The sequence below is a fragment of the Acromyrmex echinatior genome, unplaced genomic scaffold (genome assembly GCF_024713525.1).
Source record: "Acromyrmex echinatior isolate Ae372 unplaced genomic scaffold, ASM2471352v2 Scaffold20, whole genome shotgun sequence".
Classification (NCBI taxonomy): domain Eukaryota; kingdom Metazoa; phylum Arthropoda; class Insecta; order Hymenoptera; family Formicidae; genus Acromyrmex; species Acromyrmex echinatior.
Window position 1 is genome coordinate 1,033,357 of NW_028259054.1, and position 21,750 is coordinate 1,055,106.

The window sequence follows — 21,750 nt, forward strand, 5'->3', positions numbered from 1 at the left end:
CATACTATTCAACGACGCTTCGTTTACGTTTGCTGTACAGTTCAATGATGTTCCATTTTAAAATAAATTTTTTTATCTCTATATTCTGGAAGCGTACACAAAGCGAATTTGAATGCGTATACTTTCTTCCGAACGTTTGGAAAGCATAGACGAAGTACTAATGAATGAAGTGTTTAGGAAGTGTATCAGTACGCTCCATGCATTCATTGCGGAGTGTTGAGGAGCGTATGAGAAACGTTAATGAAAAAAAAGATTTAAAACGTGTGAAATGTGACAGATGTGTTTTGAGTACACTTTACGGAGCGTTTGGTGAAAGTTCATGAAGCGTGTATGAATATTCAATCACTAAGAGTCAATGGAAAGTCAATGAAGTGTTTAAGAAGCGAAGTTAAAATTCTTTATTCACACTTCTTTGATGCTTCGACAAGCTTTACATTTTCATTAGGGTAGTAGTAAATCATGATGTAATCAAGGACCCTGAGGCATTAAGTTAATACATTTGCTTAAAGTGTTACTTTTGCACAAAATACACGTACAGAAACCATATTTCAAGTTTTATTTTGTAATTAATAATTAATAATGTAAGTTTAAAATTATCGTATGCATTAGTATCAGTCAATACTGTGAATGGCTCCTGACTTTAAAGAATACACTACTGTTCTCCTTCTCTTGAAATATAATTTGATTAATAGGTAGAAAGAATAGAAAGAGTAGAAAGAGAGTTCCGTGCCCACTTAACCTTACTAGATTCGTCAAGACGAAAGATCAAAGAGATTTCGTCGCATGCTCCGTCCAATACTATATGTCGATCGATATACAATGTATGATTTCATTATTTCATGTGCGATAGCTACGATAGGGAGCTTTAAATTCACGAAAATAATAAGGTTAAAAGCGTTTAAATTTTAAAGTATTATTTATTGAAAGTGTATCAAAAATAATATAAATAACATAAGTATATTAAACTATAATCTATCTAAAATACATTGTTAACTATGTTGTTAGGTTAGGAAATCTATCACATCGCTCAGGACTTCGATTTATAACTAGCTGACTGTAGTACATCCAAAGAGAAACATGAGAGAGGACATGATGGCCCAAAACTTGTAACTGCAAAATGCCGTCACGCACTATTGTCCTTTGACAAAGTGGATGTAAACTACATAGCTATGTCCACTTTTCTTAGGGTACATCATCCATTTTTCAAGGCTGAAGATGATAAATCGATATTTGGTTCATATAATCGTGCTATATATAGCTATATAACGTCAATCAATAGTAGAACATTATCCAATCTAAATGGAAGCAAATTTGCTCGGGTTGAAAACGCTAATGAGTGTACAGCGATATTCTCATTTTAAAGATATACTATAATTGAATATCGCGTGTCGCGGACGACTAATATCACGCTGTTGTACCGGAGCCATAATATTTCATCCTAGAGTTCTAGAAACCAGAGATGCAACATGCGTTGGTTAGGTCGTCATCGCCATTTTAATTCAGTATAAGTACTTATAACCTGATAATTTAGTATAAGTACTTTTAAGCTGATGACAGCTGATGCATTACACAGGAAAGTTAAATTGTTAGAAAAAGAACAAAGTATTTCTTTATAACTGTTGTGTGTTTCGCGAGTTTTCTCCGTGTCTAAATCCATTCTTGGAATGCCAACGTTTCGTGAACCTTGCAGTCCACTTCATCAAGGCGAGGAGCAGCCTGATTGCCTGATACTGAGCTGTTCCTCCAGGCCCTTCCTTTTTATATTACGCTGCTTGTTGGAGTGGGAGTAGGTGGGAAGAGGGGGGGGGGAGGGGTGAGAGAAGAGATGGTGAAATTTGGTCTTCAATAATCAAGAGAATGGTCTTCCATATTTTATTTATGTTGTAACCATTATTTCTATTTAGAGTGTTTTTTATTAGTAGTTTTTTATTAGTTTTTTTATTAGAGTGTTTTTTTAAGTATTTCTTAATAAAGTCTTTCTTTTTAAAGTATTTCTTAGATAAAATACTGTAAATATTCTATTGTTATTTATATTATTTTATTTTTTTTTAATAATAATAAAGTTAGTCAATCTGATCATACCCCTTCAATGTCGCATCTCTGATTTCTAAGACTCTGTTTCGTCCATGAAACCACGTAAAGATACATTTTCACGAGTTGCTTAAACTCGTCGCCATTTCAGCGACAAAGAAGATCACGTGACGATTTTTGTCGCAAAACTATTAGAGCGACAATTTTATACATAAAAAAGGACAAGAAATGTTAAATTTGACATTTCAGCGACAAATTTAATATGTTGTTCATATTTTTCATATATTATTTGACATTAATGCGCTGAATTAAACAGTTATTAGATTATTCTGAATGCACACATAGAATTTTCTATTTGGATCAGCAATAAAAAAAATAAATTAGGTTATATATTGGGTCATCTAAAAAGTATCCGCGGTTTTTTGTCACTAGATGTGTGTTGATCGTCATATATCTAGTGACAAAGTACCGTGGATACTTTTTAGATGACTCAATATATTGCAGTCAATGGTGATCAACACGATAGATACAGTATGTCAACACTATCAATAGCGTTTAACGCTTGTTGTTGAAATTGTTCAAACTACAAAATTTCAACCGCTGGATAATGAGCGACAAATCTGTCGCTTCAATTGCTTATTTTAGCGTTAAAATTTATAATTAATTATTGTAATATAATTATAATTATATTATATTATTATATTATAATATTATATTGGGTCATCTAAAAAGTATCCGCGGTTTTTTGTTACTAGATGTGTGTTGATGGTCATATATCTAGTGACAAAGTACCGCGGATACTTTTTAGATGACCCAATATAAGTAAATCTCGGAGTCAACTCTATGAACCCTTCCGAGATGGGTTGAAAGAGTAAGGGTCTGAGCACAAGAATTGTCGTAACACTTACTTAGAGATTTAAATTATGACGTAAGTAACTCACAAGCTTTCACGTACAACTTATTACCGTGTCTCCAAAAGACGGCAATAAATCGTACGTCATACGCCAAAGCTTGTGCGTTACTTACGTCTACTTAAGTCAACTTAAGTCTCTAATTAAATGTTACGACAATTATTGTGCTCAGACCCTAAGTGCGGAAACGAAATTTGAATAACATATAGATATACCTATTATTACCTGTGACATGTAAAGATACTAAAATGGCTCTAAAATTAATTAAGAATGTGCATATATTAATAATTAATGATAACGGAACACCATTACAAGAAAATAATTCATTGTGGGTAATGGACACGAGAGAAAATGTAATTCGAAAGCTTATATCAAGATTAGACGTATACACATACATATATGATTTATCTCAGTTTATCTCTTTCTACTAAATAAAATATTAAATATAATGTTATATGTATATATACATATACATATATATATATATATATATATATATATATACATACACACGTGTGTGTGTGTGTGTGTGTATGTGTGTGTGTGTGTGTAACAAAAGATCAGTCATTCAATAAATAACCATAAATTCCTCAAAAATCAAGGAGATATATTAAGATTATTGACTCACATGCATTGATTAAAACATTATATATAAATGTAATTTTAATATTGTGTATTAACTGTCTTTCTTATTTAGAAAAAACTTTATTAATATAATATATGATCTGTATAAGGGTGTCCCGCTAGATTTCTCCAACCGCCCACAGGAAGGTAGATGGAATCGAAATAAACATAAAAATCCTTTATCGTTTAGCGATATTCGTAATAATAATCAAGATATTAATGTTTGCAATTGTACTAATGAGAGCGCGCCGATAGAAACGTTCCGGCCGCTCGAAGTATATAGCGCGTTGGAAAGATAAAGGACCATCTATTGGGTCATCTAAAAAGTATCCGCGGTACTTTGTCACTAGATATATGATCAACACACATCTAGTGACAAAAAACCGCGAATACTTTTTAGATGACCCAATATATAAGTCGCAAACGCAGAACGCAGTTTGCAGATGCATTTACGACAACCAATTAAAAGTTATTAGTACTATTGGCACTTCTGATTGGCTGATGCGTCTGCAAACTGCGTCTGCGTTTGCGATTTATGTAGACGACCCTTAAAGCTGGTTCTACATTAGTTGCAAGCTGATCGCAAGTTTGTTGCAACAATCAGTCTGAAGCTTGCAATTTAAAATCAACGCTTCATATTGGCTGTCGCAACGAATTTGCAATCGGCTTGCATACTCTGTAATATACAGATCATAATGATTTCATCTCAGACTTCGTCTCTAGCGACTTCATCTCCCTTACTTTTTCACGTTCCAAATTTGTTTAATTCGAATAACGTACTCTGACTTACTCTTTCCCTCACTACTCAGGGTTCTTTAGAATTGGCAGAGTCGAGTTTTGAAGCGCACTCTGAAATTCATCGAAAAAAAGGTATTGTAACCTTTAGGCTACATTCAGAAACATTACGCGGGTGCGCCCGTTATTCTTATTTAACATTAGGTGAATAATAAGAATAAAACGACACGTGGGACCACTCGGATGGTGTTTCCGAACGCAACCTTATTGTAACCGGCGTTATACATACATTATACATACACCAGTACAGAATGTGCCTGATTGAATTCACTATTGTTTATGATTGAAAACATAAAATTTTCTTAATTAGTTTTTATATAACTAAAAAGTTAAATATGAATCTAACCAAGATTTTTAGTTTTTTGAGAGGAGCAAAATGTACTCTCAATAATAAACGAGTGTCATTATTCGGTAATGTAAATACACAAGCAAGATGTAAGAGCAGTGAAGTTAAACTGAGGAGGCCTACGGCTATTGAGACAAATAAATATCGAAAATTGGAGGAAAAGATTGGTCTATATGGATATTCCTTACTGGCAAGTAATGTTACCATCTGTTATTCTAAAATTTTATTTACATTATAATAAAATATTTGTTTGAAGTACCCCTCTCATCTCAAATCTTAATAAAATAATATACTAACTTCGACGTATTTCAACTTAAAACGAAAGAATCCGGCAAAAAACGCAGTGGTTTGCCTCGTGAAACGAGTTATTAAGTTAAAATTCAAGATTTTAGAGGTTAAGAAATTTATCATATTCTGACTCATAGGGTGCTACAACCTAGCTAGTTTAAATCATGCATTTAAGGCTCGATGAATTGGATCAATTATTTTGACTTTAAGTGAAACTTAAAAATCTTTTTTTTAAAGTTGATAGACAGAAAGGGAGAGAATTTTAAGCATTGCTTAAAATTAATGTTGGAGCAATCAGTTCTTAATACGAGTACTAAATGGTAATTTTCTATTGAACTATCTTAATTTCAACAGTGATACGCGTATATATATATACATAATTTGTGTATTTAATTAATCATTTTAATGCATATTGTTCCAATTTAGTACAATATTCTTTAAATATGTTGCTAAAATTAAGATACTTTAATGGAAAGTTGCTAATTAATACGCGTATCAAGTGCTCGATATAAATAGTGTAAATTGTGGCTGTGTTTGAAAATTTACTGACCATGTTTACACCAAACTCTTAATATATGTACTAATCAGTAATTTTCTATTAAATCTTAATTTCGGAGGTACCTGTAAACATACATAATATGATTATTTAATTAATCATCTATGGATGTATATTATACCAGCTTAGTACAGCATTCTTTAAATGTATTGCTGAAATTAAGATAATTTAATAGAAAGTTATTTGTTAGTTATGCATATCAAGTGCTCTGTGTAAAGTAGGACATTATCAGTACTGAAAATCTATAGTTTATGTTATATACACTATAGCTTTTCAATACGTGCAAATTTTGAAACACAGCCTGTGTAAAAAGAAATCTAGGATGATATTCATAGTCAAATTTTATATTTAAGATCGTTTTAAGTACATTCTTAAGATATGAAGTAATCAGAGAACCGTATTAATATCTTGAGACAATACTTAAGCCAATCTAAATAAGAACAGACTATGAATACCATCTTTTGACTGGTATTCATAGTGAGTTTTTATATTCAAGATCATCTTAAGTTTAAACTTGAGATTGAAGAGAAGAGAAGAAAACGTTTTTAAGTTGTTGATATGTCAAATTCTCCGAATCAGATGAGACTCAATGCTTGACATATTAACAGGTTAAAAACATTTCGATGATCATTATACCAGAAATGAAGTTACATCATTACACCTAGCTGACTATGTAATTCCAATTGTCATTAATATTTCGATTTACGTGAGAGCATTGCTAAGGATCCGAATTGGATCGACACATTTGTGATCGTAATTATTTTAAATAAATCAAATTTCACTGATATCCTGTATTGGCTCTAATGGGCATTATTTTATTGTACGTAATTGAATGAATTAAAGATGTTACTATTCTCGACTGTTTTTTTGTAATTTAAAAAATCTGATATCAATCAAGTTTGATCGTTAGTTCAGCATTTTCTTAAGCCCGTATCAGACATATCACATTGAATCTTATTGTGATTGATTCATTATTGATCGGCAGTCAGAATTGGCAGTCGGGTCGGCTTGCAGAGTCGGTAATCTGATACGGGCTTTAAGGGGAGATCCTAGGCCGACATTCATAGTCAGTTCTTATATTTAAGACCTATAGTTAAGTCTTACATTCAGTCTTAAAATGTCACGAATCAATCAGAGGACCGTCTTAATACATTACTTAAGGCTCCTGACTACTCAGCCAAAAATTCTGCGTTGGCGACACCGAATTAGATGATGGTAAATCTGGCAAAATCAAGCCACACACTTAAGCACGAACCCATGTCCATGTGCTTACTTTCGGCATGCCGAGAGTGAAAACGAGACAGCGTGCTCCTTCCCATACTAGTCACTTGTTTCAAACGACCGAAAATGCTTTCTCGGTAATCTCGGCCTAGGTATCAATAAGGGGCCAGGGGCATTCTAAATAACATATAAGTTTTTAATAAAATAAAGTTTTTAAAAAAATAATAATGTACACATCCCATTAATCCAGAACAGTATAAATCATATTAACACGCAATAATTTACGATATGTATAATTCTTACAATTTTTCACGTTATATAGTATATCTCTCCTTTATAAACTCGAGTAGCAAGAATACTTCAGTAGAAGTAGAATTTTACCGAAAAAAAATTATAAACCAGCATTTCTCTTCACGAAAATCTCGAAAGGTCATTAGAAAAGAAATGCGTATGTTTGAGACTTGAAACTTGTGAAGAAAATATGCGAAAAAAAATTGAATAGTTGTAAAAACGTTTTTCGCTTATAAAACGAAAGATATTCATTGTATGGAAAAAAAGTTCGGTATAAAAAATGTAGGTATTCGAAATACCTAGAAAATGAAACGTGAAACATCAAAATCGATCTATTAGTTAAGTAGAAAAAAAGATAAAAACACTGAAAAAGGCCCTTTTTTACTCGCTCTCTGTTCATTTAAACGCAAAGCTTTGAAATTCTCGTAAAATGTAGCTCTCATAATGACGAACAAATCTAGTCCTGAATGAGCCTGAAATGTTTATTAGTTTTTGTAAAAAGTGATCTTTTATAAATTGAAAAAATAAAAATTCAAGAAACAAAAAACTAAAAATTTCATGGTTACAAATACTTTACAAATAATTTGGTTAAATAAGCTATTTGTTTATACCTCGTCGAGCTACCTCAGATTAAAAAAAAATCATGTTAATTTATTGCGGAAAAAATGTAAATTTAGCAAACTTTAACGCATGAAATCAGATACGCGCGAGTCACCGAGCGATACGTGTTGGCACCTCATCTTTTGGCACCGCAAGTTTTGATAAGAATTCCATTGACACCCCCAATAGTTCTATAGTTCCTGACTAATTCCTAGGTTTTATAAATAGTTTCGTTGATTTAATTAAAAAAAATAAGATTTGAAAATTTGTGATGCTAACTTCCCATGGCACCGCAAGATTAGAAAAAATCAATTGAAAAGTATGAAATTTTATAGTTCTCTACAGTTCCTGATAGATTTTAACAATAGTTCCGGTCTCTAAGTTATTTTAAATAATTAAACCCGCGCGCTGACACATCACAAAGAATAAAGTACCTTTTAACAGCCAGTTCCAGCCGACTTGTTGGCATTTTCCTATAATTCTACAATAGTTCCAAAGATTTTTATAGATTTTGCTTAGAGTTCTGCTCTTTAAGTACTTTTCAGTAATAATTAAATTCGCGCGCTGGCACCGCACCATAACAGTAAAGCACCTTTTAACAGGCAGTTCCAGTCGATTTGTTGGCATTTTCCTATAGTTCTTTATTTTTGTGGTGCCAATGCGCGGATTTAATTATTATTAAAAAATACTTAAAGAGCAAAACTCTGAACGAAATCTATAAAAATCGTCGGAACTATAGAACTATAGGAAAATACTAACAAGTCGGCTGGAACTAGCTATTAAAAGGTACTTTACTCTTTTGCGGTATCAGCGCGCGGGTTTAATTATTATTTAAAATAACTTAGAGACCGGAACTAATGTTAAAATCTATCAGGAATTGTAGAATTCATCGAGAACTATAAAATTTCATAGTTTTCAATTGCTTTTTTCTAATCTTGCGATGCCAAGTTAGCATCACAAATTTTCAAATGTTATTTTTTTTTAGCTAAATCAACGAAACTATTTATAAAACCTATCAGGAACTATAGAACTATTGCGGATGCCAATAGAACTCTTATCAAAACTTGCGATGCCAAAAGATGAAGTGCCAACTTCACACACGTCCGAGCGATCCGACCTTTCCCGTGCGTCGACTTGCTCTATTCCGCCTAGCGAGTTGCCTCGCTCGCGTTTCTCAACTTTCCAATGATTTTAAATAAACTTTTTCGACAGCAAAAAATTCGAGAATTAACAGTAAATTTAATTCTTAAATTTAATTCTTTAATTTTCTTGACAAATTGGTGTCAGACAAAACTCTTAATCTTAAAAATTACAGCTAAAGTGATTTTTTGAAAAAAAAAAAATTATTACCTCGGCTGTCGGAGGATAACCTTTTTTTTAAATTTGTAGAAAAATGTCAGCTGTCGAACGCTTTATACAGCTATTTGATGCATATTAACGGAATTCCATTTTTTTTGAAAAATATGAAAAAAGATATCCACTTTTCAAAGTCGTTTTATAATAGTTTAACTGCAAAAAATCGTTTTATTATTAAGTATACGTGATAGTGCAACTTTTGATGAAGAAAAATCACCGCTAAATTGTTGTGCGATTGCTCAAAAATGAAGAAATTAAGTTTTCCGCAGACAGATTTTTAGTGAACAAATCTCTTTGCAGAAACTAATGAACATTTCAGGGCTCGTTCAGGGCTAGATTTGTTCGTCATACGAGGGCTACATTTTACGAGAATTTCAAAGCTTTGCGTTTAAATCTCAGTGAACAGAGAGCGAGTGAAAAGAAGGTCTTTTTTAGTGTTTTTTAATTTTTTTTTCTACTTAACTAATATATTGATTTTAATGTTTCACATCTCATTTTGTAAGTATTTCGAATACGTACATTTTATACCGAACTTTTTTTTCAATCAATATCTTTCGTTTTAGTGAAAAACATGCTTTTTACAACTATTCGATTTTTTTCGTATATTTTCTTCACAAGTCTCGAGTCTCAAACATACGCATTCCTTTCTTGGCCTTTCGAGATTTTTGTGAAAAGAAAGGCTGGTTTACAATTTTTTTCCAGTAAAATCTTCTATTTCTATTGAATTATTCTTGCTCAAGTTTATAAAGGATATACTCTATAATGCGTATGAAAAATCGTAAATTATACATTTCGTAAACTATTGCGTATTAATATGATTTATACTATTCTGAATTAATGGGAGGAGTACACTTTTATTACAATTGATTAAAAACTTATATGTTATTTAGAATGCCTCCCGCTTATTAATGCCTAGAGCCGCCGAGCGACTAAGATTGCCGATAAAGCATTTTCGGTTGCTTGAAACAAGCGACTAGTGTGAGAAGGAGCTCACTGTCTCGTTCGCACTCTCGGCGTGCCGAAGGCGAGCACATATAATTCGTAGCAGGAATTATACATGTACTCGTGGGATTCGATTTTAAGGGTCCACGTTTCGTTCTTAGTTATTTTTACTTTCATGATTGTTAAAATTTTTTTTTTTGTTGTACGAGGGAGGAGAAAATCTTCGCAAGCCCTCACCCGAGGGGGACCCAAAAGGGACACCCATCGGGCAAGGAAAGATTCCCGGTGGCCCGTACCACCGGGAATCCAGGGTTAAACCCAAGGTTAAACCATTTCACAGTGAACCCGATCGAGACCACCGCCTCCCTCCCCCCCGCCCGACCAGAATAGCGTTGTCCGGTATCTCATTAGCAGTGAAGGCCACAGTCTCAGTTTTGGTAATCGAGACCTTGAGTTCCAAACGCTCAATAGAGCGAACCAAGAAAGTGGTCCTCACACGCGCCTCCTCAAAAGCACCGGCATATGCAACCAAGAGGGTATCGTCCGCGAATAAATCATCGAGTATCCATCGATAAACGAAGTCTCAGGATGGAATCATAACCAATATTTCACAGGATTGGTCCCAACACCGAACCCTGTGGAACCTCACACGAAATCGGCTCACGCGTCAGATCTCTCTTGTCGACAAAGAATAGATCGCGGCTTGACAAGTAATTACCGAGGACGCATCAGAGGTATCCCGGCACACCTTTCTCCTCTAAGGCATCTCTAATGATTAGCCACGGGAGGGAGTTGAACGCGTTGGCTACGTCTAGCGATACAGTCACAATGATACCCCCATCCAGCAGGCCCTCGTCGACGCGCTGCCTCAAGCTCCAGATCGCGTCGATCGCTCTTTTCCAATCGGGCGGGAAGTGCCCCTCCCCCTGAGACAACTCGTGAAGCATCTAGCCCACAACGGAGCAAGATTTCTCATTGTGCTTCTAATAACGCTACCCGCGACACCGTCCGGGCCAGGAGCTTTCTCAGACTTTACCTTCAGTCCGGCCTCCAAGACCTTCTCGACCACGAGATCGTTCTGCCAAACAAACGGTACATCAATGCCCGATGGAGAACAATATATCGGGAAGAGAGTCCCGACGATATCTCCAACAGTCTCAGGGAGGAAGCATCTCCACGATAGAAGCGCCGCAACTTCTTGAGAACGACCTGGTAGGGCATCCCCCAAGGGTCCTTGTCAAGGTCATCGCCAATTTGGCCCATAATTTAGTCTTCGATCGGATAATCGCTTTTCTGAGACGTCTGCTATGTCTTGCCTTTTGCAAGGCATCCCAGAGCTCACGCAAAGATTCTCGAGAGGTTCTCCCCCGCGCACGCGCACGCGTAAGATGTCTTCTGCACGCATTGCAGATACGGCGAAGATCTGCAATATTTTGGTTCCACCAATATGTGGTGGGTCTTCTCGATATCCCCCTCCTGGACATGGAGACATCCGAGATGTCCCGGAGTAACTGGTCCATACACTCAGCCCCGAGGACAGCGTCCTCAGGGATGTCACTTCAGGCCGAAAAAATCGCCGCAGCTTCCATAAGGTCTGGGTCGACCTTGCTAGCAACCCACCTGGGAAAGACCTTGAAGGCAGTCCCTCCAGTAGCAAGTCCAACCAGAGAAGCATCGACAAATACATATCTATGATCCGACAGGGACTCCACCTCGAACCACACGCCAAGAGGTAATCCTTCTAGCCGCAGAAGACGACGCGAGCGTGAGATCGACGCACGACACATCACGCGGATGCACGCACGTCGGTTCTGATACCACGTTAAATAACTGGAAGTCTAGAAGACCCAACCAGTCCGCTAATAGTCTTCCCCTCCTATTCGGTTGACCGAGGTCCCAAGCGGGCGCACGCGCGTTAAAGTCGCTCATCATAATGACCGGACGTCCAGTCACTTCATACACAACTTTACCTCCAACTCGTGTAAGTCACGCAAAAATTCGCTGAGCCTGAAGGGGAAGTAATACGACACTACGATCACATTCCCTCAATCCACCGCCGCGAACCGCGTACTACCCCTCCAACGAGGGGAGCACGGCACCCTCGAGTGACTCTACTGCTAAGTGACAGCGGCCGAGGGAGGAGTGTCCGTGGAGGCTAACCAACGGTCATCCAGAACGTGATTTGGCTCCAAAACGGCGACTATTCCCAGATTAAATTCCTTAGAACCGCAGATCTTAGTGATTAGGTTCTGCGAGGGTCTCGACCCATTTACATTGATCTGGACCAATCTAGCCATTGCACGTGTCCATTGCAGTCCCCTCATCCGCGAGAACCGGGGCCCCCCGATCGACCCCGGCGGATGTCCTGACCACACGCGAATCTCTGTTTATCGGCACTTGTCCACGTCCATTAAAGCGCATTCCGGCGCGCCGGCATGATGTCTCGCCGCGAATCCCCTAGACGCGCAGACTGGACAACGCAGGGGCAGCCGGCAGCCAGCAGCTCTATGCCCATTGTTTTCGCTGCATTGAAAACACCAAGCGGAGCGATCTACAGCACTCTGACAATTAATCCTGGTGTGCCTAATTGCAAAACAACGGAAACATTGTAGTCTCCGTTTTGCCAGGGGCACTACACTAGCAAAAGACCAAGTCTAAGACGTCCGACATTCAACAGTTTATTGGCACATGAAAGGGGACATTGCATCCATACAGTGTTTAACCTCCCGCGCCCTGGCCTAAAGGGACCAGTTCTTACATCCATAATGGGGACCTCCCCAATGGTAGCCACAGCCTTAGTCACCTCCTCTGGAGACAGACCGATGTCGATCAGCTTGACCTCCGCACAGCGAACCGGACGCACGACACTTACCTTGTCCTTATATTCACTTTCCGCCAACACAGCCTTACGCCAACGAGCGCCTCCATTGTGACACCGGCCTCGTCACCTCCGGGGATTTCGATGAGAAGAACCCCCCGCCTGCGCCTTCCGAATCCGCGTATTGGTGATGTTCAGCTTCTCCAGGGAAATCTTCTCCCAGTCTCACTACGTTCGCGTACAACGACCCGGATTTATCCTCCGTCTTCGCACATCTAAGCAGGACAGCCGCAGTCCTCGGAGCACGGAAGCGGAATTCCCTCGCGGCAGGGCGGCGCAACGCGACCCTCGAACCCTGTGCTGTAGGGCGGGAAATACCGGCGCACGAAACACTTTCGAATGCACCCGCGCAGCAGCGGCATACTCACAAGCAGTAGACTTCAGTACACTTCCACTTACCGCAACGCGTCGCGCACTTACAGCCCCAGTCGAGGGGGGAGGCACAACGTCTAAATCCGCCGCCGTTCCGGTGTTCAAGCCAACACTAAGGACCTCATTTTTCTTTCTCTTCTTCTTTTTCCTGGCTCTTTTGCGCGCACGTTTGGAGCCCACCTCTGTCCAAGGCTCACCATCTACAGGGTATGTCGGCGGAGGCGGTGGAAGCTCCACACGCAGAGCGCCCGCAAGCGTCACCTCACTCCCAATACAATCTCTGACCTCGGCTTGTCCACACGCAAATTGGAGTGATCGTCAGAAGCGATCCGCGACGAGTCCGCAACAATGCGGCCAGATTTATCGACTCTAGTGGGCAGAAGAGGCATATCGTCTAACCTCTTACGAACCCCACCAAGAGGCGGTCTATATACGGGAGACAGGTTTCTAGATCCATCTTTAGTCTCACGCGTCACATCGTTCATGATAAGGTCCCGCCGACGAAGAGTGTCTCCCGTAATTCCGAGAGCGGCGCGAAATGAGAGAATCGTGTAGGGAAGGTCCTGTCCGAGATTTATATCAATCTACAAAGTCCTGACAATTTAGCCACTCCAGCTTTCCCTTAAGGGTCGACAGGAAAGACTATGGACACTTCTAGTTGAAAACGAATTTTTTAATGCTGAAATTACGGCTAAAATGCTGGATTGCGTTTTAATACGATATTTGTAATCAGAAAAGACTTCTGAAGGCTCATACAAAAGCAATTTTTTTGGAAAAAAGGCAAAATAAAAATTTGTTCTGATATTTTATTCGATGTGTACTTAGTGTAGTTAAGGTATAATTTTATTATTAAAAAATTTTTAAGAATTAATTTGCAAATCCGGTTATGTACGTGCCTTCGCAGCTATAAAAAAATAATTAATGATTTATTAAGACCGTAATGTGAATACACAAGGTAGAATGTTAAAGCCTATAACGGTCGAAGTTGGATCTTTAATGCTTTAAATAATTTATTATAAATTATATATAGAGGAGAGTGGCCTGAATCGGACCGTGTTCCAAATAGGATCTTTTTAATTTAAATGAATACGGTTAAGCAGATTTGCGTGATATTTATAAAGTCCTTATGAGACACTGAACATGTGAGCAGTTTGATAGCAGTCTGTCATAACATTTATTAGAATAAACGTAAATATGTATTTTCAGCCATCATGTGAAAATTTTTAAAAAAAGATTTTAAAAAAATTAAAAAAAAAATTTTTTTTAAATAGAGTTCTTATAAATCATTATTTAGGTGTTAAAAATTTGAAAGCTAATTGATTTAAGATAAAGGATGTAGAATTAAAAAAATATCAAGTGTTTTGTGATCACTTTTGTGATTTATTGTAAAATTTGTTCCAAAGTTCGAAAGCACCCGTGTTCAAATCGGACCTTTTTGAATGTTCAAATCAGACCTACAGTACAGTAGGTAACGTATAGACCTTTTTTTTTTTTGTTTTACGAGGGAGGAGAAAATCTTCACTAGCCCTACCCCGAGGGGGACCCCAAAAGGTCACCCCTCGGGGAGGGAAGACACCCAGCGGTCCGACTCACTGGGTGTGCCGGATTCGATCACCCCGTGATCGCAAAGGATACACCGGAGCGACCGCCTACCGACTAAAAACTCCCCCCTTTTGCGTACTACCGCACCGACTAAAGGAGGGTACCCCGGAACCGCATACTTGCATATCTTCAGGGTACCCCCCCAATCCACAGAGCTACAGGCTCTCTACCGCCAAATACGGACTTATAATTACAACAAGGCGCGTGTAACACTGCCTTCCGCATGTGTGCACAAATTGAGTGTCAATGCCCAAATATGTACAAGAAGAATCTTAATCTAAACTTATACTACTTAATTGCTCACACGCATTTATATACGTATATACATACTATTTACATATTTCGCACAAACGTGCAAGCTGCGCTGAGCCACTACGGCTCCTCATCGGAGCTGTGCAGGTTCAGGAGTGGGACCAGCGCTCTCACCGGTGGGTCAAGTCCACGCTCGCGAGCCCGCTCGTCCTCTTCCTTCCTCCGCACCACAACCTCGCAGAGATCCGCAAACGCAGACCACGCCTCTGGAGAGCGCACGATAACCCCCACCACCGCCCGAAAGGACCTATCGACCCCCATATATTCCAACAGCCCACTCCTCTGCTCCGCTCAAGCCGGACAGAACAGAAGAGTGTGGGCCGCCGTGTCTACCGCCGCTCTGCAGAAGAGGCAGATCGGTGAGTCCCGCCGTCCTATCTTAAACAGATAGGACTCAAAGACCCCGTGCCCGGTTAGCACCTGTGTCACGCGGTAAGTGAGGGCACCATGCGCCCTCCCCACCCATGCCCCCAGGTCCTCCACGAAGGCGCCGCGCACAATTGCGCCGGGACCGCTCGCAGGCAGCTCCATGAGACGCTCCTGCCATCTCGAGATAGAGCGACGGCGCTCAGTCTCACGGATCATAAGGCCCACCCGAGGTGCAATGACCCCATCCCGCGATACGATTCCTCGCCGACGAAGGTAACACCTTCTCAATTTATCCGCCATTAGGTCGAAAGGAACCATCCCCGACAGTATTGCCGCCGCATCGTGGGAGATGGTTCGGTATCCACGAATGATCCTGAGGGCGAGCTGCCGCTGCAGCCTACGCACATCCCTCAGGATTCCTCGATCGACAGCCACCGTCTGCGCCCAAATAGGCGCCCCGTACAGGACGACCGACATCACCACTGTCGCGTACAGCCGCCGCCGCCGCTCGCCAGGGCCGCCGATGTTGGCAGTCAGACGCGCCAGAGCCATCGCCATTGCCCAAGCCTTGGGCAAAAGAAGGCGGAAGTGGTTCCGGAAGGTCCACCGCGAGTCCAGAGTCAAGCCCAGGTATTTCACGGTGGGCCCAATCGGAACCACCACCCCCCCGATCCGGATGGCAGCGTCCAACGGCGTCGCCCCCCCCGAAAAGGCCACGGCCTCGGTTTTAGCCACCGAGACCTTTAGCCCCAAGCGCTCTATAGAGCGGACCAAAAAGGTGGCGCCCACCTCCGCCCTAGTACGCGCCTCCTCGAATGTCTCAGCACGTGCCACCAGCAGAGTGTCGTCCGCATAACACATCACTGAGCATCCAACCGGCAGCCGGAGTCTCAGGATTGAGTCGTAACCAATGTTCCACAGGGTCGGCCCCAACACCGAACCCTGCGGAACCCCGCACGAGATTGGCGCACGCACCAATCGGTCCATCCTGTCTACGTATGACAGCTCGCGGTCAGACAGATAGCCCGCAATGACCCGTCTGAGGTACACCGGTACCCCCTTCTCCTCCAAGGCATCCCCGATAACCGACCACGGGAGGGAGTTGAACGCGTTGGCTATATCCAAAGATACAGCCACCATCACATCCCCCTCCCGCAGGCCGTCATCAACGCGCTCCCTCAAACTCCATATCGCATCGATCGTGGAGCGCTGTTGGCGGAAGCCAAACTGGCCATCCGCGATACCCCCCGACGCATTTAGGAATGCGTGCAGTCTTCGGACTATGACTCTCTCAAAGAGTTTCCCCGCCTCGCTTAACAGACAGATAGGCCTGTACGAGGACGGGGAAAGGTCCGGCTTTCCCGGTTTCTTCACGAGGACCAGCCTGGCCTCCCTCCAACCACGCGGGAAGTGCCCCCCCCCTGAGACAGCCGGTGAAACACCTAGCCCACGTCGGAGCAAGGCACTTCATAGTGTCCCTAATTAAAAACCCCGCAACACCGTCCGGGCCAGGAGCCTTTCCGGACTTGACCCCAAGTCCAGCCTCCATAACCTCCTCGGCCGTTACCGCCAGATCATCCTGCCAGACAAATGGCAACTCCCTGCCCAATGGTGGACGATTCGTCGGAAAGAGGGTCCCAACAATATTCGTCACGCTCTCAGGTGGAAGCACCTCCACGATCGATGCTCCGCCCGCACGCAATTTATTGAGTACGACCCGATAGGGCATCCCCCACGGGTCCCTATCAAGGTCGCTCACCAGCTCAGCCCACAACCTGGCCTTGGAGCGAGTAATCGCCCTCCTCAGTTTGCGTCTAGCCTCTCGCAAGGCTTCCCATGGCTCTCGCAGGGACTCCCTAGAGGCCCCTCTTCTCGCACACGCACGCGTGAGACGTCGTCTGCACAAGTTGCAGATACGGCGTAACTCCGCTATCTCCTCATTCCACCAGTACGTGGTGGGTCTCTTCCGCAGTCCCCTCCTAGGCATGGAAACATCTGAGATGTCGTGAAGTATCCCGTCCATCTCCCTAGCTCCCAAACCAGCGTCCCTCGAAATCCCGCTCCAGGCCAAGAAATCCGCCGCAGCCTCCATGAGGTCCCGGTCGACCTTACCGGTAACCCACCTGGGAAAGGCCTTAAGGGCAGTTCTCCCGGTGGCGGTCCCAGCCAGAGAAGCACTCACCTCGAACATAATATATTTGTGATCCGAGAGCGACTCCACCTCCGATCCAACGCGCCAAGAGGTGATCCTCCTAGATGCCGAAGACGACGCCAGCGTCAGGTCGACACATGACGCACCGCGCGGATGCACGCACGTCGGCTCCGAGATCCTATTCAGGATTTGAAGGTCCAGAAGGCCCAGCCAGTCCAAAACAAGCTTCCCCCTTCTATTTGCCTGTCCGGGATCCCAAGCGGGTGCACGCGCATTAAAATCCCCCACTATGATAATCGGGCGTCCACTCGCTTCCCGCACTCTCACCTCCAACTCATGCAAGTCACGCATGAACTCCGCATCGCTGAGACTGGGGGGGGAAGTAGCATGACACTACAATCATATCCCCCCAGTCCACCGCCGCGAACCGCGTGCCTCTCCATCGAGGAAAGCACGGCACCCTCGAGCGACTCCACTGCCACGTGACAGCGGCCGAGGGAGGAGTGTCCGTGGAGGCTACCCAACGATCGTCGCAGGGAACCCGATTTGGCTCCGATACCGCGACCAGTCCCAGTTCGTACTCCTCGCAGACCCTAGCGATTAGGTCCTGCGAGGGCCTCGACCGATTAGTATTTATCTGGGCCAGTCTAACCATTGGTTGTGTCCATGGCCGCCTCTCCCTCCGCGAGAACCGGGACCCCCCGATCGGCCCCAACGGATGCACTCACCATGTTGTTCACGTCCTGCTGTGAGTCCTCGTCCTTTCTATTCGCCGGAGTCTGTCCACGGCCGTTAAAGGGCACGCATTCCGGCGCACCAGCGCGATGCCCCGCCGCGAGTCCCCTAGACGCACAAACAGGACACCGCGGGGGCAGCCGGCAGCCAGTGGCCCTATGCCCGTCGTTTCCGCCGCACTGGAAACACCAGGCGGAGCGGTCCACCGCGCACTGGCAGTTCGCCCTAGTGTGACCCACCGCGAAGCATCGGAAACACTGCAGTCTCCTCTTCGCCAAGGGCACTACACCAGCTGAGGACCATCCAAGCCTAATACGCCCGATCCTCAGCATTTTATTCGCGCACGCGAGAGGGCACTGCACCCATACCATGTTCAGCCCCCCACGATCTGGCCTAAAGGGACCAGTCCTAATCTCCGTGGTAGCGACCTCCCCAACAGCAGCGACAGCCTTCACCACTTCCTCCTCGGAGACCGATTGATCGACATCGACCAGCCTTACCTCCGCACGACGAACGGGGAGCACGACGCTCACTCTGTCCCTGAACTCGCTCTCAGCCAGTACAGCCTTGAGGCGATCCACCAGCGCCTGCGCCTTGGCTCCCGCCTCCTCGCCTCCAGGAATCTCAATAAGGAGACCTCCCGCTTGAGCCCTCCGGATCCTCGTATTGGCTATGTTTAACTCCTCGAGGGAAATCTTCCCTCTCGCCAACCGAACCACTTCCGCGTACGACGGTGCAGCATTGTCCCCCGTCTCCGAGCACCTCACTAGAACCGCGGTCTTGGGAGCTCGAAAGCGAGTCTCCTTCGCAGCAGGGCGACGCGGTATACCCTTCAAGACCCGTGTAGGGCGAGATATACCCGTACCTTTCCCACTCTCGGATCCACACCCGCAACAGCAGCATATGAACCGCGAGTGGTTTTCGCTACCCCACCGGCAGCCACGCGGCGCGTATCACCAACCCCAGTCGAGGGGGGTGGCATCGCACTAGAGTCTGCTGGCTTACCGACCATAGCGTCTTTCTTCCCTTTTCTGTTCCTCCTTTTGCGCGCACGCTTGGAGCCCACTACCGTCCATGGCTCACCATTTGCGAGGTACGTCAGCGAAGGCGGCGAAGGCTCCGCATAAACAGCCCCCGTAGGCCTCACTTCGTCCACATCTCTCACATTCACTTTGTCCACGCGCGAGTCCCTACGGACGTCCGAGACGACCCGCGACGAGTCCATTTGATCCACCCTGCCAGCTTTATGCAGCCGGGGAGACACATCCTCCAGTCTCTTATGGACCCCCCCAAGAGGTGGCCTATAAGCAGGAGGTAGATCTCCAGTTCCGCGTGTCTCCTTATCCGCGACATAGTCCCGTCGCCGCAAGGAGCGTCTCCCGCAATCCCGAGAGCGGCGCGACACAGGGAAATCGTGCCTAGACACAGTCCCCTCCGAAGAGGGAGAGCGATCCCTACCACAATCCCCATCCCTCAACGATTGCACCGTTAGCCTAAGGGACTCCACCTGGTCCCTTAAGGAGATCTTTTCCCGACGCAGAATATCCATCTCGCGGCGAAGCTTAATAACCTCCCTCTCCAGGGCGAGGTTATTAGTTCTGACCTCGTCCGACGGACCCGAGCACTTGGTGATGTCAGCTACAAATCGCTGTACCGCAATCTTTGCCACGTTAACACCTACCTTAATTTGCCTACGGAGAGCACCGTTCATAGACACTGTCCTCCTCTCGGCCTCCCCAGCGATGTCCAGGACACGTAACGTCTCCGCAACCACCGACTTCGGCGACATCTGCGGAAACAGGCCCGTGACCTCGACAGCGGTCTTCTGGCTTGAGGAGAGCCTGTCGTCCAACCTGCACTCGACTAAGCCCTTCCTCTTCTTCAAACTGGGCGATCCCTTCTTCGAGACTTTGAAGAAGTCTTCCCTATCCCATTCATCGTCCTCCAGCTCCAGCCACTTCGACGATATTTTCGTCAAAGCGTGAGAGCCAGGGGCATTACTGTCCTTCAGTTTGCGTCCCCTCTTCTTGCCCTTGTACGGGATCTGCTTGAAGGACGAGGAGAGATCCCCAACGTCCTCCACCGGAGTAGATCCAAGCGAGACGCTATCACTCCGCGGACTCGCGCGATCTACGACCCTTCCAGCGTCACTGCATGCCGGCAGAGTAAGGTCCACTACGCCCATGTCCCTGTTCAGGCCAACGCCGCCAGGAGCCGGCGTACCAGCCGACCCACTATCGGCAACAGGGGAGTTGACAATCTCGCCCGCCACAACCCTTATCCGCATTTCCTTCGGGTATCTTTTTTTCCTCGGACGCCCCCTCTTGCGACGCAGGACTCCATCCGGGGAGGCAGACCCAGAGGCCACCGAGTCCTCGGCCGAAGCGCCCGCAAGAACGTCAACCTCCGTGCGGTCCAGGATCAGCCGCAGCTCCTTTCTCCTCTGCGGCAGCGGAGACTGCGAGACAGCTCCGGGCTCCGCCCTCTCCTTAGGTCCAGGGAGTGCGGGTTCCTCCGCACCCATAACCTCCTCCACAACTTCCATCCGGACGGTAGCAGATTCCACTGCAGGGCCCGTCGGCAACCCTGCAGTCAGCCCATCACTCGATGACGACATGCCGGGGGCAGGGACAACACCCCCGGTCAGCCGGTCCTGGGTCCCGAAGCCCAGGCGTTTAATATCATTTCCGGTGTCCATGTCATTATTTAATAGTTGTCGGCGTAATAGTACGGCCGAGGAGCACGCCGACCAGCTCCCCGGTTCGTCTCCAAACTCCCTCGACGTCAAGGTAGTAGCCGCCACATCGATGTAGGGAAGAACGCACAGCAAAACTCCCCACTAGAGGGAAGCTCACCCACACATCGATGTTGAAGCGTCGAAAATCCCGCCACAGTTCACGCACCACATACCGCGCCGCGCGCGAAGAGAGCACCGGATCAGCGACACTCCCAAAGCAAAGGCGTAGTATCTAAGGTCGCCCCTCACTTGCTGGGATAAAACCCAGTTCCCCCTCACTAGGCCGCTGTTGGGTGGTTTACCCACCACCCATTCATCCCGTGGCCGCGCACCACTACCACGGGACAGGGGGACCTTTTATAGAGGGCCCAGCTCATCGTCCGAGAAGTTAGGTGCAATCTCGGACGCTCGGTCTCTCCCAGTGATGCAAGGAGAGAGATTACGAGAGCTCAGGCACCGCGGGTTCGCTAAACCCGTAGTGGAATCATATCAAGATGCGTCCGGGGATACCGGAACGCATCAGAGATGATCCCACCCCCTGCGGGATAGGTAACGTATAGACCTGATTGTAGTACTGGTGATCGGCCGACTAGATCTGGTCCAAGGAATTAAATCAATAAAATGTCATTAGA

At 44.5% G+C, this 21,750-nt stretch overlaps 1 protein-coding gene and 1 long non-coding RNA gene across 4 annotated transcripts in view; one reads left to right on the top strand and one right to left on the bottom strand.

The window, feature by feature from the left end:
- Positions 1-21,750, bottom strand: part of LOC147906579 (uncharacterized) — a 186,063-nt gene that overhangs the window by 152,211 nt on the left and 12,102 nt on the right. The window lies entirely within an intron of this gene.
- Positions 4,558-21,750, top strand: part of Surf1 (surfeit locus protein 1) — an 85,729-nt gene continuing 68,536 nt past the window's right edge. Inside the window, exon 1 of one of the 3 annotated variants that reach the window (XM_087416343.1) lies at positions 4,558-4,901. In XM_087416343.1, coding sequence (XP_087272469.1) covers positions 4,697-4,901 — 205 coding nt within the window. In that variant the 5' untranslated portion in view covers positions 4,558-4,696. The remainder of the gene's footprint in view (positions 4,902-21,750) is intronic. The other 2 variants (XM_087416341.1, XM_087416342.1) reach the window with 2 other exon arrangements.